The sequence below is a fragment of the Propithecus coquereli genome, unplaced genomic scaffold (genome assembly GCF_000956105.1).
Source record: "Propithecus coquereli isolate 6110/MARCELLA unplaced genomic scaffold, Pcoq_1.0 Scaffold291, whole genome shotgun sequence".
NCBI classification, from domain to species: Eukaryota; Metazoa; Chordata; class Mammalia; order Primates; family Indriidae; genus Propithecus; species Propithecus coquereli.
This window is the reverse complement of record NW_012148519.1, coordinates 350,703-375,169: the sequence shown is the minus strand read 5'-3', so window position 1 is coordinate 375,169 and position 24,467 is coordinate 350,703. Positions and strand designations below refer to the sequence as shown.

The 24,467-nt window shown below is 50.5% G+C and overlaps 3 protein-coding genes across 4 annotated transcripts in view; 2 read left to right on the top strand and 1 right to left on the bottom strand.

The window, feature by feature from the left end:
* Nucleotides 1-3,001, top strand: part of NLE1 (notchless homolog 1 (Drosophila)) — a 9,487-nt gene extending 6,486 nt beyond the window's left edge. The window contains exons 10-13 of the mRNA XM_012648626.1: nt 416-618; nt 1,679-1,838; nt 1,943-2,013; nt 2,607-3,001. Of these exons, the coding sequence (XP_012504080.1) occupies nt 416-618; nt 1,679-1,838; nt 1,943-2,013; nt 2,607-2,619 (447 nt within the window). The 3' untranslated portion in view covers nt 2,620-3,001. The remainder of the gene's footprint in view (nt 1-415; nt 619-1,678; nt 1,839-1,942; nt 2,014-2,606) is intronic.
* A 2,287-nt stretch (nt 3,002-5,288) lies between these two features.
* On the bottom strand, nt 5,289-10,583 carry FNDC8 (fibronectin type III domain containing 8). Its single transcript, XM_012648678.1, has 4 exons — nt 10,375-10,583; nt 8,094-8,463; nt 6,045-6,281; nt 5,289-5,441 (listed from the first exon to the last, which is right to left on the bottom strand). The coding sequence occupies exons 1-4, from the start codon at nt 10,581-10,583 to the stop codon at nt 5,289-5,291; spliced, it is 969 nt and encodes a 322-aa protein (XP_012504132.1).
* A 1,468-nt stretch (nt 10,584-12,051) lies between these two features.
* RAD51D (RAD51 paralog D) overlaps nt 12,052-24,467 on the top strand; it is a 15,437-nt gene continuing 3,021 nt past the window's right edge. Inside the window, exons 1-8 of one of the 2 annotated variants that reach the window (XM_012648675.1) lie at nt 12,052-12,318; nt 12,695-12,756; nt 12,944-13,062; nt 19,894-19,975; nt 20,217-20,351; nt 20,864-20,959; nt 23,767-23,857; nt 23,987-24,057. In XM_012648675.1, the coding sequence (XP_012504129.1) occupies nt 12,237-12,318; nt 12,695-12,756; nt 12,944-13,062; nt 19,894-19,975; nt 20,217-20,351; nt 20,864-20,959; nt 23,767-23,857; nt 23,987-24,057 (738 nt within the window). In that variant the 5' untranslated portion in view covers nt 12,052-12,236. The remainder of the gene's footprint in view (nt 12,319-12,694; nt 12,757-12,943; nt 13,063-19,893; nt 19,976-20,216; nt 20,352-20,863; nt 20,960-23,766; nt 23,858-23,986; nt 24,058-24,467) is intronic. The other variant, XM_012648676.1, reaches the window with a different exon arrangement.

Sequence of the window (24,467 nt, the reverse complement as noted above, 5' to 3'; positions counted from 1 at the left end):
GGCTAATTTTTTCTACATATATTTTTAGTTGTCCAGATAATTTCTTTCTATTTTTAGTAGAGACGGGGGTCTCGCTCTTGTTCAGGCTGGTCTCGAACTCCTGACCTCGAGCGATCCTCCCGCCTCAGCCTCCGAGATTGCTAGGATTACAGGCGTGAGCCACCATGCCCGGCCCTCGTATAATTTTATATCTTAGAAATCATCCCGTGTGTGTGTAGAATTTCGTTTTCCTTTTGGGTGAAGTGACTTGTTTGGGGTCACATGTGAGTGAGTGGCTGACCTGGGCCTTGTTCCTCCTAATCCTGGCCTCTGTCCGCGCCTGGGGTTGAGTAATCAGTGGCGTGTGTTTGCTGCCGAGGTCTGGCTCCCCTGTCTAAGACCACATGCAACACAGAGTGCTTTCTGCATCCCCCAGGGCCTGGGCCCAGAGAGGCTGGTGTCTGGCTCAGACGACTTCACCTTATTCCTGTGGTCCCCAGCAGAGGACAAGAAGCCCCTGGCACGGATGACGGGACACCAGGCCCTCATCAACCAGGTGCTCTTCTCTCCTGACTCCCGCATCATGGCCAGTGCCTCCTTCGACAAGTCCGTCAAGCTGTGGGACGGCAGGACGGGCAAGTGAGTGGGGGTGGCAGCTGCTCCTCTGTAAGGAGTGAATAGGAGGGGGGGCCCTGGTGCTGCCGCTTACCAGTGTGGGCCTTTTCCGAGCCTGTTTCCTCTTCTGTACTAGGCAGACCCGATACCTCTCAGTTTTGTTGCAAGGTTCAAATGAGATGTTATATTGAGGACCAGTGCTGAGCAGGCACTAGAAATGCTCATTCATTTCATGTCTTAGGGGAAAAGTGATCTTAGAGCTAGCGCGAGGGCAGGAATGCAGCTCCAGAGGAGGTGAAGTGGTAGGTAGGTGTGTGGTACCATCATGTGGCCCTCCTCGAAGTGCAGGCCACAGACCAGCGGCATCAGCATCACCTGGGAGCCTGACAGAAGTGCAGAGTCTTGGGCCCTGTCTCAGACCTTAAGGGTCAGAATCTGCATTTTAATAAGGTTGCCAGGTGACTATGTGACCCAAGTTTGGGAAGCCTTGGCATAGTGAGGTTCAGTGCCCTTGGGGTTAATCAGGTCAGAGGAGAGGCAAAGGCCCAGGCCAGGAGGGAAGAGGAGCCAGGGAAGCCCTGAGGCTGAAGGGGAACCTACACGTCAGTCATTGCAGGTTTTCACACAGCAACAACCCTTTGAAATAGGCAATTCAGTTCCTTTTTAAAATAAGGAAACTGAGTCTCAGAGATGCCTGATGGTTTGTCCAAAGAGACACAGCTAGACTGCATTGACTCGAAAGCTCCAGGCCTTTTATTCCATGCCCCCTGTGAGCAAGCAGCCGCTGTGCTGGGGGGATGTCAGGCAGATGGGCTAAGCAGGTGGCTGCCCTGGAGTCTGTGACGTGCCAAGTTGTGCGGGTATGGAGGCCTGGCAAGAGGCACCCTAGAAGCACCTTGTTTGGAGAAGCTTTGCAAATAGTAATGACCAACAATGATTAAAATGGTCTGTGGGGGGGCCAGGCAGCATGATTCTGTAAAAGTGCCCAGGTCATTCTAACAGGCAGCCTAGGTTGAGAACCACTGCTGTGGGCACGGGGAACCCTTCAGACGTTAATATCCATCATCGTCTTCCCCTGGCCCAGGTACCTGGCTTCCCTGCGTGGCCACGTGGCTGCCGTGTACCAGATTGCATGGTCAGCTGACAGCCGGCTGCTGGTCAGTGGCAGCAGTGACAGCACGCTGAAGGTGTGGGACGTGAAGGCCCAGAAGCTGGCCACAGACCTGCCCGGCCACGCGGATGAGGTAGGGCCGATCTGCACAGGCAGGGGAGGGGCTGGGGTTGCAGCCCAGCTCTCCTCTCCTCACCTCCCTACTTGCCTTCCTCTTCCTCCTCCTCCTCGGTTTAGGTGTATGCTGTCGACTGGAGTCCAGACGGCCAGAGGGTGGCAAGTGGTGGGAAAGACAAATGCCTCCGGATGTGAGTGTGGGAGGTCGTGGGTGGCGTGCTCAGCTCTCCTGCCTTTGCGCTCTGTCCCTTGGGGTGTAGAATTCTGCAGGGCCCTCCGGGGCTCTTACCATCCCTAAGGAGGTGTGTGGTGCAGGTCTTCAGCGGGCAAGTGGGAGAGCCACCGGAATTACGGAGGCCAGGGGAGACCCTCTCCAGAGGGTGCATCTAGGGTCTCCCCAGCACTGGACTTTGGGGTTACAAGACCTGAGTTCAAATCCTGCTTCTGCCTTGTAGTGTGCAATTGCAGAGAGGTTGGTTAACCTGTCTCTTGAGAATCGTCAAGTAGACAGGAGGGTGAAAGATAGGGTGAATATTCTCTGGGACCTAAAGCTTATGTAATTTTGAAGGATTGTCGCTGTTTGGCCGTGGGCGTCCCAGGGCCGGGCCAAACGAGTTGCTTCTCCTTGCCAAGGCAGGCAGTGGGTGGGTAGCCTGATTTTGGGTGGCTACAGCAGGGATGGGTATAGGCTTTTGACTTTGAGGGTGAAGCATGAGCTGTTCCTAAGGGTAGGCCCTGGGATTCCATGGGAGCCTCCTTTGCTCATACCCTCCCCTCTCCACAGATGGAGGAGATGAAAAGTCCCACCGTTCTCTGACCCCTGTCTGGACTCCACCTCTGCCAGCTGCCTGCCCTGCCAGACAGCAAAGGCCAGGGTGGCTGTGCACACACCCTCCTCAGCAGCGGTGACCTGAGAATGCACGTGGCCTGCTGTCCTTACAGACCCTGGTGGGGTCTCCCCACAGGTCCCCTGCCTGTGGCACACCCTAGAGCCGGAACTGGAAGGTCACAGGAGGTTCGCACTGAACTCAGCCCGTGACCACTGCCCTGTACCTTGCTGGTGCTGGCGGGCTGGGGGAGGCCGGGCTCTGCCTGTGCCTCTGCTGCTGCCGCCCCTGTCTCCTTTCCAGGTGTCAGCTGTGTTAGGGTCAGACCCCAGGTTCTGTGACCAAATAAATAACTTATATTTTGTGTGTTTGGGGTATAAGTTCTGTCCTAGAACCTCCAGGGTTCAACCAAGGACCCTAAATCAGTTTGGTCCCCTACCTTGTACAGGAATGCACCAAAACCACACTGACCCTCTCTTCTGCCTGTGACTGCAAGGGAAAGGCCAGTATGGTAGTGGCCAGAGGAGAATCTAAGGCTGTGCTGTCCACTGTGGTAGACACTAGCCACATGTGGCTGTTTACATGAACTAGAATTAAGTACAGTTAGATATGCAGTTCCTCAGTCACGCTAGCTAGAGGCCCCAGCATTAGCACAGATAAATGTTTTCATCCTCACAGAGTCCTGCTGGCCAGGCCTGCTCTGGGGGATGCCTCTGCCTCCCCCGCAGCATGCTTCAGAGCCCTGCCGGCACCAAGCACTGCACTCAGCCCTCAGGATGGAGAGGGGAAGGCGATGGCTGTCCCGCAGCATGCCCTCTCCAACAGGAGGCAGTGGTACGGTACAGTGTTATAAGAGTTTGGAGCAGGCTGCGATGGCTCACGCCTGTAATCCTAGCACTCTGGGAGGCCGAGGTGGGAGGATCGTTTGAGCTCAGGAGTCCGAGACCAGCCTGAGCAAGAGCAAGACCCCATCTCTACTAGAAAATAGAAAGAAATTAGCTGGACAACTAAAAATATATAGAAAAATTTAGCCGGGCATGGTGGCGCATGCCTATAGTCCCAGCTACTCGGGAGGCTGAGGCAGAAGGATTGCTTGAGCCCAGGAGTTTGAGGTTGCTGTGAGCTAGGCTGATGCCACAGACACTCACTCTAGCCTGGGCAACAAAGCGAGACTCCCTCAGCAAAAAAAAAAAAAAAAAAAAGGAGTTTGGAGCAGAAGTGGATATGGTCTGACATGGAGGGCAGGCTTTTTTTTTAAGAGACAGGGTGTTGCTCTGTCGCCTGGGCTGTCGTGCAATGGTGCGTTCATAGCTCACTGCAGCCTCAGACACCTGGGCTCAAGTGATCCTCCCACATAGCTGGGGCTATAGGCACATGCCACTGTGCCCAGCTAATTTTTTTTTTCTTTTTTTAATGTTGTACAGAGACAAGGTCTCCCTATATTGCTCAGGCTGGTCTTGAACTCCTGGCCTCAAGCAATCCTGCCTTAGCCTCCCAAAGTGCTGAGATTACAGGCGTGGCCACTGTGCCTGTTTCTGGAGGGTGGTTCTTTGCCCCATGAGAACTTTCAGGTAATGAAAGGAATCTCCACCAAGACCTCAGACCGTGGACCAAGACCTTTCCCTGCATGCACCCTGGCTGCATCTCCCCTGCATCTGATGCCAAACCGGGCCATGGTATAATCTCAGGCTAATCTTAGGCTTTTAAGCCATCCTCATGCGAACTGCTCAGGGCCATGGCAATTCTAATTATCTGGTTCCTTCTCACCCTCCTGCAGCTCTGTCTACAATTTTGCTCGTCACCTAGCTATGCTGCCCAGCTTCTACCCTGCACATCTCTGCAGTGCGTCTGCTTGAGGGGCAAAAAGGGAACTACCAGTCGCTGAGCTCCTCCGTGCCAGGTACTTATTCTGCTCTCACAGACCCTGCACCCATGGCTGGAATGTGCTTACGTCCCCAGATTTTTGATAAGAAAACAGCAAAAGCAGCCTAAATGATTAGTCCACGCCCTCGCATTCTGTAAGAGGAAGAGCCAGGATTAAACCAGACCCTGTCCTAAAGCTTATGTATTTTGTACATGTCCCTGCAGAGCTCAAATCTAGCCTGCCAGTCTGTGGGCTGCCACATCTGTGTTCAATCGCCATTTCTCTTGGTTGAAAAATGTTTTAGTCTTTGAGTACCAGTCTCCCCACCTCGGGACAGGCTGGTGGCAGAGCCAGGCAGTGGGTGGCGGTAGCATCCCATTGCCCAGCCACACTTGTTTTCCGTCCCCCAACCCGTCTGGACTCTTGGTCCTGGCCCATCTGCGGCTGTCCACAGCATGAGGCAGAATTTTGGGATGCTGGATGACCTGTGCTTCTTTAATGGGGGACCTGGACCCAGCCCAGATCTGGGGAAGGAGGAAACCTAGGAAACCTATAGAAGGTGTGGGCAGTGGCTGTGCCTGGACGGGCCTGAGATGTCGCCAGGTGAATGGGGCCCCCCGTCCAACCTTGGCCTCAGCCCAGGGATGGAGTTCCGGTACCACTCTGCCAGGCCTGGGCTGGCGGGGTGGTCAGCGGTTCCCTAGCATACTGCTGGTTCCTGAGGGCCCTGGGCTGAAGCCAAAGGTAGGTAAGGGGCTTCCTGGGGCTCTCCCTCTTAGTAGGGAAATAGGTATTCCAGATCTTCTAGTCTCCGCATCTCCTCCATCCCCATGGACACGGTTTTCCGCTGGGGTTCCTTGCGCTGCACGGTGATCTGGATGGGGTTGTTCTCAGGGAAGCTGTTGAAGTCAGTGGCCACAGTGGCAAACTGAAGTGAAACAAGAAGACCCCTCAGAATTCCTTCCCAGACCTTAGCCTGGCTCTCTCTTCGTCTGTGTCACCCTCTTTTGTCCCTAAGTGGGATCTTAGCCTTATACAAACTAGCCTGGACACAGGAAACACGTCCGAAGAGGCATGACTCAAACTTGTGCCTCCCCAGTTGTGTGATTTCCAACCAAAGGCTACCTATGCTCAGGCCTGTCCCCGGGCCCCTGCCCATCCTCAGGCTGTTCCTGTTCCATCCCCCTCTAGCCTGTCTTCCCTCTGTTTCCCTCAATGCCCTTGATTTCCCAGCCCCCCTTGTGGAGGGGGTTGAGGAATCCAAAACCCAGTGGCTTTGGAAGATGAGCATTATAGTGATGCTCAATGAATACATTAGTTTGCATTCCTGGTGGGCCCCAGAGTAGCTTAATCCTTAAACCTCCCAGAGAAAAGCAGCCTGGTATTGATGCTTATTGGCCCAGGCAAAAGGCAGGCTAGCAAGGAGATGAGTTGTGGGGGTACAGGGGTGTTCCCAACCTCCAAAGCCCCGGTTCCCTGGTTTCAGACTTTCCTCCCTGACCCCCAGGGACCCTGTTCTCCCAGGGCTCACTCTGTAGGGCTTGCACCACTTGCCCACCCCCGCTGTGTTGGCTGCACGGACGGTGAGGCAATAACACGTGTTAGGCTTCAGCTCCATCAGCTTGACGGTGGTACCCAAGATCTTGTTGAAGATCCATGGACGATGCTTTGTCTTGGGTGACTCATCTTCTTTTTCCTTGGCCACCTCCTGTAACAGGACCTGGTAGAAACTGACCTGCTGCTTGCCCAAGGCATAGGTCCAGGAAATCTACGGGAAGAGAGAACCCCAAGGCTTCCTCAGACCTGTCCTTCCTCCTTCCTGTACCCTCCACCCCAACGGGGGTCAGAACGCCCCACTCCCATCCCCTGCTCCTGCTGGGCCCAGGCAGGTCTGATGGAAGGTACGAGGCACTGCAACACTGGGTGTGGAACCACACAGCATGTGCTACTCTCCCTGGGCAGCCCCACTCACCTTAGGGTGCACCCTCATTCCATATTTCTTCTAGACTGTGTTAGTTGAGAGGAACATTAGAGATCATCTTGTCCACCTTGCTCATTGCAAGTGGGGTTACAGGTTCAGAGAGGGCAGGTGACTGGGCTATGGTCACACAGCAATTAAGTGACAGCACTGAGGTTCAAACCCCTAGCTCCAGAGCCCATACAGCTTGTACTACAATAATGGCTGCCAAGCCTGGCTAGGCATCTCAGGGAGTTTTTATAATGACTCAGATTCCTGGGCCTGCTGTCTCCTATCTGGTCTCTCATTCTCAGTTTCTCCTCCATGTAGGCCAGTGATTGTCAGACTTTACTGGGCATTAGCATACCTTGGAGGAGTGTTAAAATATAGATTGCTTGGCCCCATCCCCACAGTTTCTGATTCAGGAGGCCCAGGTGTGGTGGTAGGAGATAAGAATTTAAATTTCTAACAAGTTGCCATGTGATGCTGACACTCTGTCTGGGACCACACTTTGAGAAACACTGCTCCAGGCCATCCAACAGTGGGGCTTCCAGATTTATCTTCCTAAAATACAACTCAAATTATATCCATCACCTGATATAAAGCTTTTTTTGAGACAGGGTCTTTCTCTGTTGCCTGGGCTGGAGTGTAGTGGCATCATTATAGCTCACAGCAACCTCAAACTCCTGGGCTCAAGTGATCCTCCTGCCTCAGCCCCCAAGTAGCTGGGACTACAGGTGTGCACCACCACGCCTAGCTAATTTTTTCTATTTTTAGTAGAGACAGGGTCTTGCTCTTGCTCAGGCTGGTCTCGAACTGACCTCAAGCAATCCTCTTGCCTTGGCCGCCCAGAGTGCTAGGATTAGAGATGTCAGCCACTGCACCCAGCCTAATATAAAGCTTTGTGCAAAGCTGTTCACTATTGCTTACTGAAAAATCTATAAAATAGCCTAACATTGGAGGATCTCTGGAAAATGACTCCAAAATGACATTCCCTCTCCTGTCCCCTTTCTTCCCCTTCCCGTAATGTACAGCAGTGCTACTCGACATGTAGCCCGTGGACTGGCAGCAGCAGGATCACCTGGGAATTTGTTGGCACTGCAGTCTATCAGGCTTCACCCCAGACCCTCTAGGTATGAGGCCAGGAATTTCAATTTTAACAAGATGACAGGGAATCTCTAGGTAGAGTGATGGAAATGTGAGAAGCCCTGGATTAAGACCTGGGATCAAACGAGGCTACTCATCTCCTCCCACACTTTGCCACCTGTGAGCCTTTGCTAGGGTCAGGCCCTCCACGGAATGCCTTTCCTCCATCTCTGCATGTTTAAATCCTACCTCCATGTCCCAGCTCAAGTATTACCAAAAGCCACCAAGCTTATTCCTGCAGCTGGAAGTAATGTTTCTCTCCTGAATTCCTGGCGGCACTTGATTTGAACTTTCCTACATCATTGAGCCCTTTCTATCTTGCACTAGAGTTCTTCACGGACATGCCCTCTCTGCGTTCCTAAACCATGAACTTGAGGTCAGAACGCAGGTGGTAGGCATCCTCGCACTCCCCACTAAGCTTCGCGGAGCGCCCGGCACAGCAAGCTTTTGCCGAGTGCGCGGGCGAGGGAGACGCACCATGGCTGTGGAATCGCTGGCGGTGTGTTCGCAGATGAAGGGGGCCTCCGGCACATCCACGACCACAGAGGATTCCGAGTGTGTCGAAGAGGTGTCTGTATCCAGCTCAGGGTTGTCAAGGTCCAGCAGCCCGCTGGGGGTCATTTGGGACTTAGGTTGGTGGGTGCAGAGGGCCAGGTCCCCCTTTTGTGTAGTCTTGACCATGGAGGCAAAGCTGAGTCTGTTCAGCTCTCCCTCGAGCATCCCTGCAAAGAAGTTGCTGTTGGGCTGGGTGACGGCCAGTTTGATGGGGTTCAGCAAGGTGGATGAGACCCGGGAGATGCTGGTGTCATCGGAGCTGCATTCAGAATCCTCCACTGGCATCTGCTTCCTGCAGTGGGAAGGGAGATAGGTGGGTCAGATGAAGGAGGCCACCCAGCCCATTCTGCCTGAGGCCTGAGGCCCAGCCTGTTTCTCATGTTTTTAGATGTTATATAAATAAAAGGTATCATTCAGTATATATCTATCTGCAACTTGCTTTTTTTCACTCAACAGTGGGTTTAAATGCATCTATATTGATACATACAGCTCAGTTTCAGTCATTTTAACTGTCGTATGGTTTTCCATTACATGGATCTTTGTATTGTTACCAATTCTTTGCTATTACAAAGGAAAACCTTGTGCATGATTCCCTACTATTTAAAGTTTTTTTTACTGATGAAGTGCACCAATCCAGTACTAACTCTATGCGTGAGGGGCTCTGGAATTGCCAATTCTATTTTAGTTCATTTTTGTCACACTGGTCTCCACCAACTAGAAGGATTTCCTGATCCACGAATGGGTCAAAATCCAGTATGTGGATCCCTTACTCCAGGCCAGCCTCCCACATCACAGCTGATTGATGGGCCAAGTTTTCCCTCCCTGAGTTCCAGCCCCATCAACCTACCTCCTCCCGAGAAATCTGGATCAGCCCAACCCCCCTAATGCTAGCCCTGGGTGGATGTTTGGAATAAATGATTCCTCCACCAAGGCCCTTACAAAGGGCTGGTGGGTCTGGGTGTTGATGTCATTTATACTTCAGATTGTCCTAATGAATCCATAGTTCAGATTCATTTCTTGGAAATGCTGATGCTGACGTGGGCACAGAAGGCCCCTAGGCACCAGGCTCCGTGTTGGACCTGTCCTGATCTTCACAGCAGCCCTGCTGGCTGGGTGTTAGCCCCATTTTGCAAATAAGAGACTGAGGGTCCCTGATCTTAACTTGTCTAAGGCCATAGATCTAAGTGGCAGAACTTAGATTTGAACTCGGGCTCCTAGCCCAAGGCTTTCCCATAATACCATGAAGTTTCCTACAAGCATCTGTCACTTTAGCCATGTGTGTTTACTTACAGGCCCTTTAGGGGATGGGCACCATGTCCCTCTCATATAATTAAGACCAGCTACATAGTTTGTGGAGCCCCTCGTTCAAAAATAAAGAATTTCAAGAGAGTGACAGCAGAGCATTAAACTACGTACAGGCCCCTTCTAAGTGTCACACCCATGACAGTGCCCTGCATGTAATTCCCTCGGCCCTCGTCGCTCTGCGTCACCACCCCTTCACCTGCTAACTCCTTCCCTTCCCTGGACATTCAGCTCAAATATCACCACCTCCAAGAAGCCTCCCTTAACAGCACTGTCTCCCAAGGTATACCAAGCCCCTCGTAAGCCCTCTGGTTCCCCAAGGCATCCTGTCACGGCACTTACCAAACCGTGTTGTGTCACTCTCATTATTACCTGACCCCGCCCCCTGACCTCCATGCACCAGACTAGGAGCTCGTGGAAGACAGCAACTGTGCTTTCCAGAGCTATAGTCCCAGAACTTAATGCTGGGCCAGACACCTTGAGCAGGTGCTCAGACGGTTTTGCGGAGCGAAGCAGAGGAAACCCAGACTCACTGAGGAGGAAAGGTAAGCCTCACTCTACAGGCAGGCAGGCCGCAGGGAACGTATCAGGCAGGTGAAGAGGTCTGAGAGCGAGGAGCCATGGGGGTGTGGCAGGTGCTGATAACGACTATAGCCAAAGCAGGATGAGGAGCACATCAACAAAACTGATTAATCCAGGAAGGCCTCCTGGAGTAGGAGGTCCACATGCCTGCAAGAACTGATTTGGAGCTCAGGAATGCATAGACAGGTCCAACCTGCACACATGGTCTTCCCTGGAAGTCCAGGGAGTAGGTTGTGATAAGGAAGTGAGGCTTTAAGTTTCTCTCCCCACCCGCCAGCTCCAGCATCAGAAAGGAGAAAAGACTAGACTTGCGTCTTACGGTAGATTGATGGTATCTTCCTCCAAGAAATTAACCAAACTGCCTCTTGTGGAAAGTGGGAGTCCTTTGGTGGTGACCATCCGGTTCATAGACTTGGGGTTTGGAAAGGGCTTCGGCAGTTGATCGAATATATTCCTAACGTTGAGGTTTCCTTTCTTCACTATGGCCTCCTTCCCATCTCCCACTTTACAGACTGCCCCTGATGCCATCTGGTTTGTTTGGGACCACAACCGTCACCATGCAGGACAGCCAAGCTGACAGGAAGCAGAGAGAAACTATAGGGGCAGTGAGCCCACCCTTAGTTTGGGCGGGATGGGGGTGCAATGAGCTGACTTCATAATCATCGCAGAGTGTAACAATCAGGGGCCAGCCTGCCCTTGCTTGTAGGCCGCTGCTGCCAGGCTCGCTCGTGGCTGCAGGGACCATGGGTAGAGCCATGGAACAAACTTCATGGCCCCTTAGGCCTCTTGTGGCTTTAATACTTTGTGCTTACGGCAGCCCTTCTCTGAAGATCTCAAAATGCTAACACCGGTGTGCTGCCCAGGGAAGGAAGAGGATGGTGAGAAGAAGGCACCTGGGCAGGGAGGGAGGCGGCTGGGGCCCTGGGAAAGGGACAGTCTGGAAAGGGTCTCTGGGGATAGGAAACTGTCTATAGGTGCTGAGGCTCTACATCTGGACACCAAAGGCAGCAAACCCTGCTGTGTCCGGACAGGACAGAACCCAGATGGTTCACAGGGGTTCCGAGCTCACATAAGACCAGGCTTCCCTGCTAGAATCCTGAATGTGCCACACCCGCACTCGAGTCCCTTCAAGCGTTGCGTGACAGTGGCAGGTCTTGTGGAGGGACACAAAGAGGGGCCACACATCTCTCAAGGAACCCACTTTATAGTAGGAAAACATGTACAACTTCAGAGGGGGGACAGGGCTGTCACAGCAGCATTAGTGTTGCACTGAGATGTGGTTTGGAGTCCAGACCTGTGCTTGCCAGCCGTGTAACCTTTGCCAATGATTTAACCTCACTGAGCCTCAGTTTCCTCATCTGTGAAATAGGGATTAAAATAGCACCTCCCTCACAGGTATGTGAGGAGATAACCATGTAAAGTTGTTTTACTTCTTCCAGTGGACAGGGCAAAACAAAGGATATTTAAAAATACCAGATCATATTCTTTTGTGCTCTATATGTCCAAAGGTCCCCTCCCCATTTAAAAAAAACCAAACTTTTGGAAAATACAGAGAAGCAGGTGCCCTCCAAGTGCTTTGCTGCTTCTTAGCACCTGTCATATAGTCTGTAGTAATTTTAGTCGTCTGATTCCTTTTTATTGTCTGTCTGTCCCTAACACGTAAAGTAAGCTCCCTGAGGGTAGGGGATTGTCCCCGGCGTTTGGAAGGGAAGCTGGCACACAGGAGGCTCTTTAGAAGGTCTGTGTGTGTGTTGGGGAAGAAGGTTGCGGCCGTGGGTGGCGTGCTGGGCGCGCAGGGGGTAGTGGCTCGCGGGCCGCAGCGGAAGGAGACGCGGACCGGTGGGGCGCGGGCCGGTGGGGCGCGGGCCGTGGGGCGCGGGCGCCGCGGCTCCGCCCGGCGAGGCCGGCAGATGGCGCTGTAGGCCCGGCCCAACCCGAGCGCGCGAGCCTGGAACCCGGAAGCGGCGGCGCGGCCCGGGCGGGTTCTGGAGTCCGGGCGGGTCCCGGGAGGGCGGATGGTCTCCCCGCCCCCCGCCCTCCGCGCCGCCCCCTCGTCCCGCAGCTGGCACGCCACTGCTACTCCCGAAGGGCTTTCAAAGGGGCGTCTGGAGAGGACCCCGCGGATGCCCACGTGGCGAGGAGCCCCGGAGCCTGCCCGGGTTGTCCCGGCCTGCGGGGAACATGGGCGTGCTCAGGGTCGGACTGTGCCCGGGCCTCACCCAGGAGATGGTCCAGCTTTTGGGGAGCCGCGGGATCAAGACAGGTGACCGCGTGTGCGCGTGGCAGGGAGCTGTGCGCCCCGCACACGGCCTGGGTAGACCCGTGGGGGCTGACACCAGTGGCGTACCTGCTGGCTCTTCCCCTCCCTTCCTGGAGGGCCACTTCTCTCATCAGCCCTCACGCCTTTGGAGAGGCTCCGGAAGGGTAGGAGTGGGGAGCCAAGCCCTGAGGCAGGGTAGGACCCATACTGTGTGCCAGGCACCTGGCCAGGTCCTGTGGCTCTTTTATTTGACTCAGGCCCCCTGAGGCTGCTGCTGGGAAGTAGAATTGATACCCGATTTTACATATGAGGAAACACCAACTTCGGGAGGCCCCAGGACGCCCTCCCTGCCAATCAGCTACACGTGTTTTGTTTTCAGTGGTGGACTTGGTTTCTGCAGACCTGGAGGAGGTAGCCCAGAAGTGTGGCTTGTCTTATAAGGTGAGCTCCCAACGTCCATACTCCAAATCTGGGTGTCTTTAAATGTCCATCCGAAACCAAGGGTAACAGGGGGTTTCCAGGGATTAAGGGGGGGCGAGGGGTGTATGATGCCAGCTCCTATGGGCCGGTGCCTTGCTGAGCAGTCTGGGCTGCTTTGGAGCCTGACCTGCCCCCGCCCCTTTGGCAGGCCCTGGTTGCCTTGAGGCGGGTCCTGCTGGCTCGGTTCTCCGCTTTCCCCTTCAATGGCGCTGATCTCTATGAGGAACTGAAGACCTCCACTGCCATCCTGTCTACCGGCATTGGCAGGTTTGTATGTGTACTTGGGGAAGAAGGTGAGAGGCAGGAGAATGGGGCTGCTTCTCAGCTTGGCTTCTGATGCTTTAGTCCTTAGAGAGCAGGTTTTTAAAGCAGTGGTGAGGGCAGCATAGATAGACAGGAAGGAAGAGGGTCAGGACTGAGTTCTCGTCTCCTACAACAGGTTGTGGGGTTTCTCAGCCTTGGCACTGTTGATATTTTGGGACGAGTAATTGCTTGTTTCGGAGTGGAGGCTGTCCTGTGCATTGGAGGATGCCTTGCAGCATCCCTGGCCTCTGCTCACTAGATGATCACAGCACTTACCCGCCTCCAGTTGTGACAATTAAAAATGTCTCCAGGCTGGGAGCATTGGCTCAGGCCTGTAATCCTAGCATTTTGGGAGGATGCCGCAAGAGGATTGCTTGAGGCCAGGAGTTCCAGACCAGACTAGACAACATAGTGAGACCCCATCTCTACACAAAAAAATTTTTAAAAATTAGCCGGTGTAGTGGCATGCACTGGTACTCCCCGCTACCCAGGAGGCTGAGGCAGGAGGATTGCTTGAGCCCAGGAGTTTGAGGTTACAGTGAGCTGTGATGACACTACTGCCCTCTTGCCCGAGTAATAGATGGAGACCCTGTGTCCCCACCAGAAAAAGTCTGCAGACATGGCTAAGTGTCCCTTGGGAGGCAGAATCACCCCGGGTTGAGAAGCAAGTTTCTATAACACAAGATGTAGTATCTCACTGTTATTCAGTAGATGAGAGTAACTCTTCTCTGGCCCTGCCTCCCATTGCAATTAAGGATAGGGCAAGAGCACATCTACTGAGTGCCTGCTACATGCAGGCATTGACTATAGGTCATAGATAATGTCTTTTCAGTGATCCTACGAGTTAAGAGATTATTAACCCCACTTGAGTTTAGGTAAGAGTGAGTGAGTGACAGAGGTGAGGCCCAAACCCAGGGATATTTGGCCCAGAACTTGGCTCCTCCACCACACTGCCGCAGTAGGGAACAGGAGAGCTCAGGTAAGGGAGCAGTTACTGTCTGCTATGTTGTTGGGGACGGGAAGGGAAGAGTTGCAAGACAACAGGTATTTTCTGGCCAAGGTAGTCCGACCTCTTTCCTATCCCGTTTGTGCAGAATTTGATGACTAACTCTGCCACCACAAGGGTCTTTGATTGGTTTGGCCCTTGCTGTTTCCATCACACATCCCTTTGCAAGGTTCCTATGGCATGGTCTTGCTCTCCCTGGTTGGGGGTCGGAGTCTGTAATCCATCAAGCACTGGCTGAGGGCCAGCGTGAGGGTGCTCAGTGTGAAGTGTGTTTAGCAAACATCACCAGGTGCCGACAGAGTGCCAGATATGTGCCGATGATGCATACATGAGTGAGGCATGGTCCTGCCTTTAAGGTGTCTAGTGGGTATAGGAGGAAAGCAGGTGAACACGAGGGAGGTGTAGCACGTAGGGAGGGAGTGATTAACAGGAGGCAGATTGGCTTCGGGGAGCTTATAAAACCGGCAAACACGGAGGGAGCAGTCAAGTGGTAAACTGGAAGGACGGCAGCTGCAGTGGGTCCCTGCAGGGGAGATCAGAGTGGTTCAGGAAAGCTCCAAAGGAGGCGGACCTTGGGCGTTGAGGACAGATGTGCTTTCGCTGAGTGCTTACACTGTGCTCAGCACTTCAGGGTCCGTTATTTCATTTATCCTTCACAACCACCAGTGAGTACACTACTGTTAAAATCATTGCTGTATAAATGAAGAAATTGAGACTCAGGTTAAATGGCTTGCTCAAGGTCACGCAGCCTGTGAGTAGCAGACCAGGCACTTGAGGTCATGTCTGTCACACTCCTTAGTCTAAGAATGTACCTCTAACTGGTCTGCCTGTTGCCTGGAGGTGGAGGCCATTGTGAGAGTCGGGTTATAGGCAGTGGGTAGAGGCGTGCAGGGTGGATGGGTGGGAGAGGCCAAGAGCAGCACTGGTGGTCGGTGCTGGTGTGTTCGTCCTATCTAGGGCAGGTGACAACAGGAGACGTATTCAAGAAGAACTGCGACAACCCTTACAACCAGGAGGGATGTGGGTGTGAAGAATCAAAGATGACTCACTGGGTTTCTTGCCTTCCTCACAGTGTGCTGTGGACAGTTAATGGATGTAACTTTAAAACTTGATGAGAGGGGAGCTCTGTAATCTAAAGCTTCAGAAATGCCTGATTAACGCAGATTAAACAGGCTTCTCTGTTGTAAGCCTTCTCAGAGCCTTTAGTGCTGAGCTGCAGTGTGAGTCCCTACAGGGTGCTACAGCGTGTAATGGACCTTGGGAAAGGCTGTGTTAATGGGGAGATTGGTGGCTCCTTGCAGGCTAGAACTGTGTTCACCTCTGTGTCCCCTCCTTTTAGACTAAGGCCTTCAGGAGATGTGAGACATTCAGGCGATGTTTGAATGAATGTATGAAAAATGGCTAAAAGGCAGTTCAGAGGGAAAGGAGGAGGCTACATCCCAGAAATCACCTGTGTTCTAGGCAGTGGTAAAATCCAGGTGTGCTTCTGCTCCAGGAGGCAGGCTGGGGGTCTCTCTCCCTGTTGACGTGCTGAGTGAGAGATGGTGGGGAACATCTGGGTAAGGAAGGTCTTCTAGGCAGAGGGACACATGGAACAGAAACACAGGTGAGGAGTGGGCTGGGAGGTGGATTTAGGGATACCTTATGCAGACTGGTTCTCCCAGCCAAGGATGTGGTTGATTCCCAACTAGAGTCACGAGTTCAACCCTGGCTGCATGTGAGAATCGTCTGGAAACCTTCAAAGGGGTTTTCTTGGTTGGTTCCGCCTTTTGGAATTCTTACTTTATTTGTTTTGGGCCGTTGTTTCCGGTTTTTTTTTGCCCTTTGGATTCCCTTGGGCATTTTTTTTAAACATTTCAAATCCCAAGTCTCCCCCGAGCAATTAATCCCATTCTCTGGGGGTGGGACACAGGCATCAGTATTTTTTGAAGCTCCCAGGTGACTCCAATGTGCAGACAAGTTTGGGAACTGCTGAAATAGGCATCTTTTTAAAAACTCCCCTGGTGTTTTAATGTGGATTGAGAATGGCTAGTCTGATGGTTCTTAAGCGTGCATCAAAATCACCTGGAGGCCTTTGTTGAAACTCAGATGTGGGCTCCAGCCCCGGCCCCGGCCCGGAGTTTCTGATTCAGTCGGGGGCAACGGAGAATTTGCATTTCTAGCCAGTTTCCAAATGTTGCTGATGCTACTGGTCTGGGAACCACACTGGGGACCCACACTGGGGTTTCCCTTATCTCAGTGGGAAGAATGGGATCTGGAGTGGCAGAGGCTGGATGCTTGTTAAATAGAGATGGGATGAACACAGTTATCTCAAGCCACAGGGCTGGAGTGGTAACAGAGTGTTTTTGAGTGGCAGGGACCTGTAGGTGTAATCATGGAATTAACATAGATGGGTGTTTACCGAAGTGCTGCTCGGCATATACAGAGAGGTCCCGGGAGGTCTTCAAGAACCATTTCCAGGACTGGAAGCTGTGAAGGGGATTGCAGGGTTAGGAAAGGCATGTGTGTGGTCAGGCGATGGTACAGCCTGTGGCATAGGAGGGTAGGTGGTGATCTGTGTAATGTAGTTCAGGGACAGAACCTGGATTAAGAATTGCGTTTGTCTTTAGGTTTGTCCCAAGGCTTCCACAGCCAGCATTGACAATGCAGGAACTAAATAAAAGTGATAGGCCGGGCGCGGTGGCTCACGCCTGTAATCCTAGCACTCTGGGAGGCCGAGGCGGGCGGATTGTTTGAACTCAGGAGTTCGAGACCAGCCTGAGCAAGAACGAGACCCCGTCTCTACTAAAAATAGAAAGAAATTAATCGGACAACTAAAAATAGAAAAAATTAGCCGGGCATGGTGGCTCATGCCTGTAGTCCCAGCTACCTGGGAGGCTGAGGCAGGAGGACCACTTGAGCCCAGGAGTTTGAGGTTGCTGTGAGCTAGGCTGACACCACGGCACTCTAGCCAGGGCAACACGGTGAGACTCTGTCTCAAAAAAAAAAAAAAAAAAAAAAGTGATAGCACTGTTCTACTACTCATTTCTCTGGTAATGTTTATTGGGTGCCTCCTGTGTTTCCGGCACTGTGCTAGTGCTGGGATGCAGCAGGGACAGGGCCCAGTCCTTGCCCCAGGGCGCCCTTCAGCCAAATGAGGGAGACAGACAAAAACAGCAAATAAAAAATAATTACAAACTCCCAGAACTAACAATTGAGTTCGGCCTGGTCTCAGAATACAAGATCAACAAATAAAAATCAATTGCATATCTCTATACTCGCAGTGAACATGTAGAAACTGAAATTAAAAACATAATAGCATTTCCAGTTGCTTCAAAGAAAATGAAATATTTAGGGATAAATGTAACAAAGCATGTGTAGGATCTATATGCTGAAAATGAAAAATTGCTGATGAAAGAGATCAGAGATGACTTAAATAAATGGAGAGACATAGTGTGTTTATGGATTGAGAGACTCAACGTAGTAAAGATGTCAGTTCTCCCCAGATTGATCGGTAGATTTAATATAATTCCTGCCAAAATCCCAGCAAGGCTTTTTTTGTTGACATAGACAGGCTTATTCAAATAATTATATAGAAAGGCCAGTTTTATCTAGACTAGCTGAAACAATTTTGAAAAAGAAAGGTAAAGTTGGAGGAATCACTCTACCCAGTGTTAAGACTTGCTCTATAGCTACAGTAATCAAGATGAGTGTGGTATTGGCCAATGGATAGATATATAGATCAATGGAGCCGAATAGAGAACCCAGAAATAGACTCCCACAAGTATGCACAACTGATTTTTGACAAAGGTACGAAAGCAGTGTAATGGAGGAAAGACAGCCTCTTGAACAAATGGTGCTGGAGATCTTGGACATCATAGGCCAAAAAATAATAATAATAAACCTAAACTTCACATCTTATACAAAAATTAACTGAAAATGAATCATAGGCTTAAATGTAAAACATAAAATTATCAAGTTTTTAGAACAAAACATTGGACAAAACCTTTGCAAACTATAGGGCTAGGGCTAGCCAAAGTGTTCTTTTTTTTTTTTTTTTTTCTCGTGGGCTCAGGTGATCCTCCTGCCTCAGCCTCCTGAGTAGCTAGGACTACAGGCATGTGCCACCACACCCCGCTAGTTTTTTCTATTTTCAGTAGAGATGGGGTCTTGCTTTCCCTCAGGCTGGTCTTGAACTCCTAACCTCAAGTGATCCTCCCACCTTGGCCTCCCAGAGTGCTAGGATTACAGGTGTGAGCCACCGTGCCAGGCCCAAAGAGTTCTTATTCTTAGATTTGACACCAAAAGTATGATCTGTTAAAATTTTGATGAATTGGACCTAACCAAAATTAAAACTTTTGTTCTACAAAAGAGAATGAAAAGACAAATGCAGCATGGGAAAAATATTTGGAAGCACATATTCAACAAAGGATTTATATTTAGAATATGTAAAGAATTCTTAAAATGAAATGGTAATAAAACAAATAATCCAATTAGAAAATAGGCAAACGTATGAGCAGGCATTTCATCAGAGAGCACGTGTGGGTGGCCAATAAGCACATAAAAAATGTTCAACATCATTAGCTATTAGGGAAATGCAAATTAAAACGACAATGAGATATAACGACACACCTATGAGAGTGGCTACAATAATAGTGATAACACCAAATGCTGATGAGGATGTGGAGAAATTGAATTAGTGACACATACATTGCTATGGGATTGTAAAATGGCATCGCCACTTTGGAAAATACTTTGAGACTTTCTTATAAAATTAACATGTGTTTACTGTACAACTTAGCAATTGTATTGTTAGACATCTATCCAGGAGATACAAAGATTATACACAAATGTTTATAGCAGGTTTATTCATAATAGCCTCAAAGCAGAAACAACCACAGTGTCCTTCAGTGGGTGAGTGGTTAAACAAACTGGGGGACATCCATGACATCCATACCATGGAATACTGTCCAGCAATCAAAAGGAGTTGAATTATCTGTACATGCAAAACTTGGGTGGATCTCAAGGAAATGATGCTGAATGAAAAAAAGCCAATCACAAAAGTCACATGGTATACGATTCTATGTACATAGTGTCCTTGAAATAACAGAGATGGAGAACAGATTATTGGTTGCCGGGGTTAGGGAGTAGGGGTGAATGGGAGGGGTGTGGCTATAAAAGGGTAGCACGATGGAGACTTAGAGTGATGGAAATGTTCTGTGTCTTGATCGTGGTGGTTATGCAAACCTGCATGTGTGATAAAATGGAACTATGTACACAGACACACACTTGAGTGCAAGTAACCCTGGTGAGAGCTGAATAAGCTCTCTGGATTGTACCAATGTCAGTTTCCTAGTTGTGATTCCATGCTATAGTACAATACATCTTACAGTGCAAGGTGTTACCATTAGGGAAAACCACGTGAAGGGTACATGGGACTTTTTTTGCAACTTCCCATGAATATATAATTATTTCAAAGTTAAAAAAAATTGCAAATTATGGGAAATGTTGTCAGGGAAACCCACAAGGGGCTGAGATGGGGAATGAGAGGAGGAGGCAGAGGCCTCTCTGGAGAGGTGATCTTTAAGCTGCGAGAGGAAGGGTGAAGAGAGACCAGAGGAGGAACGTTTAGGCATGCCCTTCCTCCCAGAAGAAAACTCCACCAGGAGAAGCCTCCTGGCCAGAGACATTGAAAGTGTCTCTAGACAGAACCAGTGCTTGGAGGGAATGTCTTGGCTTTTCTTCTTGGCACCCATTCCCCTCCCTTCTCCCTAACCTCCTGTGTTGACTCTCTTGTCTTCTGCCATCAGCCTGGACAAACTGCTCGATACTGGTCTCTATACTGGAGAAGTAACTGAAATCGTAGGAGGCCCAGGTAGTGGCAAAACCCAGGTATGTGTGAGGCCAGTAACTAAGGGGATTGAGGGAGGTGGATGTGTAGCCTTGGATCCCTCGGGGAGCTTCTGCCAGTGCACTCAGGGGTTCAGAGCTCAACAGAAAGAATATGGGTGATGAGCAGTGAGGCTTGGACTTGGCCCATTTGTGTCACTGGAATCAGGGCAAGATTTGGTGGGGAGCTCCCTTTCTAGGCCTCTGAGGGTTCAAGTTCACCCATTCCCCCGTCTCTACTCAGGTATGTCTTTGTGTGGCTATAAATGTGGCCCATGGCCTGCAGCAAAACGTCCTATATGTTGATTCCAGTGGAGGGCTGACCGCCTCCCGCCTGCTGCAGCTACTTCAGGCTAGAACCCAGGATGAGGAGGAGCAGGTAAGGGGGCAGGATGGTTGGGTTCCATTGAGATTTCTGACCCAAGAAGACCCTGTCATCCCTTGCACTGCAAGAATTTGGGTTGTTGGGGTTAATGGTTCCTGCTTTGAAACTTGCTGTTCTATTAATACATCCTGTATTCCTTAAGCCTCCCCTTTAATGCCATCATCCCAGCTTGGGTGCTGCCCTCACCAATCCTTCCAGGAAACTCCCCCAACTCCTTGCCTACCCTTAGTCAGGGCTGGCAAGCAGCCCGCATCCATGTTTCCAGTCCATTTCTTGCCCACGGCAGGCATCACTAATTGGCTGTATCACTCTTTGCTGCTGAGTTCTGAGTACTTTACAGCTCTGCACCCAGGCAGCCACTGCTGTGCAAACTGGCCCATTAGACAAAGCCCATTTGCTATCCTGGACCCACATCCTTGCATCTAGGTGCCTCTTCCTTTTCAGCCTTACTCCGACCTCCTACTCCCTCTTATCCAAAGCCCCTGCTTCTCTTTTCTACCTCTCAGGCAGGAGCTCTCCAGAGGATCCAGGTGGTACACGTGTTTGATATCTTCCAGATGCTGAGTGTGCTGCAGGACCTTCGAGGCACCGTGGCCCAGCAGGTGAGCCTGCTGCCCTGTCCTTCCTTGCTTTACTCAACATGCCAGCTGCTATCTGTATGTGGCCCGGTGTCCTACTACAGACTCAGTTTGGAAATGCAGATGTACAGTTTGGTAACTCCAGCTGTGCTTGCCACTCCCTGGATGGAATTCTTAAGTGCTTAATTCATATGTCTCATTGCTGACATGCTCATCTTCCGCTGAACAGTAAGCCCCTTAAGTGGAAGGATCGTGTCATATCTCTTTCTGCATTCCCCTCTAGATCAGTTAGGAATACTTACTTTCAGCTGCAAGTAATAGAGGTTGTCTGACAGAGACTTGAAACTTGAGGACATGTAATTATCTCTTATGAGCCTGGAGGTTGCCAGGTCCAGAATATCAAGGCACTAGGTTGTGGTCTGGTTCTCTTGTTCTTCCCCTCATGATTGCAAAGTGGCTGCTGTAGCTCTAAGCATCTTGTCTTGACACATCCATGTCCATATTGAGGGCAACAAAAGATAGATTATTCTTTTCTGTTTTGCTTCCCTTTTATCAGGAAAGAAAAATCTTTCTCCAGAGCCCATTAGTAGACTTCCCTCTTCCCTTTACAGCTAGTTGTCCAAAACTGAGTTATATGTGTATCTTGGACCAGGGGCTGGGCCCACCTTCCCTGAAGTCAGGAGATTTCTGCCCAGTGCTTGAACATGTTCAGACCTGTTGACAAAGGATTTAGAATGGCATTGGGTTGGTACTCTGCTTCTCCCGCTAGGTGCTTAGACAGGATTTGGTACACTGGTAGACTGTTAGATCTGGAAGACACCTTGAAGATAGAATAGTACATCACAAACTTTTTCTCTCACCCCAAACCATGACATGTTCTCATGGACATACCCAGGATTGCCTATAAAGAAAATGATTTTTACAAACCTTAGGACATACAATAGTTGAACAAATACTTGCCATAGAAGTTAATAGCTGGTTATGACCCACCAGTGTGTTGAGATGGGAAGTTGAGTAGTGCTGATCTAACCCTTTTGTTTTTAGACATGAGGAGAGCAAAGGCCAGAGAAGTTGAGTTGCCCGAAGTCACCCTATTTTGGATAAGAACTAACTTTATTGAGCAAACTTCTCAATTCCAGGTTGTCCAGAGACTGCCTTCAGCTCCTAGAGACTGCTCACTGCTCCTGCCACGTGGCCCTTTCCACAGTGGGTTTATAGTATGGCTACTTGCTTCTTCAAGGCCAGGAAAGCGAGAGCAAGTAGCCACACCAGGTCTTATGTAAAATAATGTAACAACAGGGCCAACCAAACACGGTGCCTCAACCATGTAATCCTAACACTTAGGGAAGCTGAGGCAGGAGGACTGTTTGAGGCCAGGTGTTCAAGACCAGTCAGGGCAACATAGCAAGACCCCGTCTCTACAAAAAATAGAAAAATTAGTTGGGCATGGTGGCGTGTACTCGGGAGGCTGAGGCGGCAGAATCCCTCGAGCACACAAGTTCAAGGCTGCAGTGATTGCGTCACTGCACTCCAGCCTGGGTGACAGAGCTAGACCTCGTCTCTTAAAAAAAATATATAATCACAGTAGTGGTATTCCATTACTTTTGCCATAGAATGTAGCCTAATCAAGAGAGTGACATTCCAACACCTTTGACATCTTATTGGTCAGGAGCAAGTCTCAGGTCTTGCCCACACTCAAGGGGAAAAGATGATACAAGGGCTTGTACCTGAAGGTGGGAATCACAGGGGCCCCCTTAGGTTCTGTCTGCCACAGATGACCTGTGGCAGAACTGTGAGATAATAAATATGTTGTTTTAAGCCACTAAGTCCGTGGTAACTTGTTATGCTGTAATAGAAAACACGTCATCCAGTGGTCCTGCTGTGAAAAATATAGTAGCTTTGTAGTCACAAGTAGCAAAGGGCTTGCCATCCTATTGTAGCCAGAGTTCAGCCTGCTCTCCCAGGGGTGGGAAGTGGGGTTCAGCCGGTTTCAGTTTTAGCTTCTCTTTTCGGCATCTTCTCCTAGACAAGCTGGTGACTGGCCAAGAGTCAGTAGCTGGAAGATGAAGGAAGACGTGCAAAAGACAGTGCAGATGATGCTGAATTTCCAAGACTTGACCCATATGAAGTAAAAAAAAAAAAAATATGTTGTAGAAACAGAATCCGGATGTAAGAAGTAAGGGAGAAGAGAAAGGAAGCAGCAAGTCAGTTTAGGCCCAGAAAAACCAGGGGGATGCTAATGATTGTATAGAGACAAAAAATTATGGTTGAAAGATGGCCTTGGAGTTCCTCTTAGAGAAAGAACTGTCTTTATTTGGAAACATTTTAGATAAGGGAGCTGAGGGCCTGGAGACACGATCTAGGAGGAGGCAGTGAGGTAAAGAGAAGGCTAACCTCTTCAGCCAGGGAAGTGAGGAATTTGGGAGTGGAAGTTAGCAGTAGGGAGAAGAGGGGAAGGGGGTCAGAGAAGGAGAAGGGCCAGTGGAAGGAGGCTGGACATAGGAGAAAGATGGCCACTGAGAGGTCCACGGCCAGGAGCCACAGGCCTCTGAATCAGATGTCCTAAAATTTGGCTATTTTGGTGTATTTGTGATGGCCTGTGATTTAAACCCTCTCTTCTCTACCTAGGTCTATAGTAAAGCCTGTTATACATACAAAGGCAGGGATGAGGGGAGGCCCTGCGATGATCACATTCAGTGATGCCCATGCATGTGTTTGGGATGGGGGAGGTTATTTCTTACTGGTTTCTGATAGAGGAGCAAGCTTTTCCGGTGATGGGTGTGCCCTGGAGGCCAGCTGGTTCATGAGACCTGCTTCCCCCACCCCTCCAGGTGACCAGTTCTTCAGGGACTGTGAAGGTGGTGGTCGTGGACTCGGTCACTGCGGTGGTCTCCCCACTCCTGGGAGGTCAGCAGAGGGAAGGTGAGTGGTATGGCGGAGCCTGGGCTCGGGGGAACATGACCTCGCCTCCCACCTCTGGGGTCTGGTCACCAGCCAGTCTTGTCCCTGGCCTCCTTCTGCCCTCTCTCTCTGCCTCTCGTCTGCCCCCAGGCTTCGCCTTGATGATACAGCTAGCCCGAGAGCTGAAGACCCTGGCCCGGGACCTGGGCACAGCAGTGGTGGTGAGGAAGCAGGCTTGGCCAGCGAACTCGGTTTCTAGTTAGGGCTCTTTATTTCCCCTAAGTGGCAGCTTCTGAACCCCAAAGTGGCCCTTTAGGAAAGGAGCATAGAACATAGCCCAGCTCCCTGGGTCAGCTAGACCTCTGGGCCATAAATAGCCAAGGGGATCAGGGACTGTCTAGTTTTTCTTTCTAGTTTTTTAAAAGTCAGGTTTATTGAGATATAACTTGCTTAGAGTAACTTTCTCCTTGTTGAAGTTTGACTAATGGATATGGTTGTATGTAGTCTTGTTACCCCACCGAAAGGTCCCCCAGCCCCAGGCAACCACTGATCTGTTTTCTGCCCCAATAGTTTGGCCTTTCCTAGAACTTAATATAAATGGATCTTTTTGCTATTGAAGTAACTTTTTCTG

Excerpts from the sequence above, each read along its gene's own strand:
- FNDC8 (XM_012648678.1), bottom strand. The coding sequence starts at position 10,583 with ATGGCATCAGGGGCAGTCTGTAAAGTGGGAGATGGGAAGGAGGCCATA. Across the intron at positions 8,464-10,374 it reads GAAGATACCATCAATCTACC|GAAGCAGATGCCAGTGGAGG; the intron begins GTAAGACGCAAG and ends TTCCCACTGCAG. Across the intron at positions 5,442-6,044 it reads AGTGGTGCAAGCCCTACAGA|TTTGCCACTGTGGCCACTGA; the intron begins GTGAGCCCTGGG and ends GTTTCACTTCAG.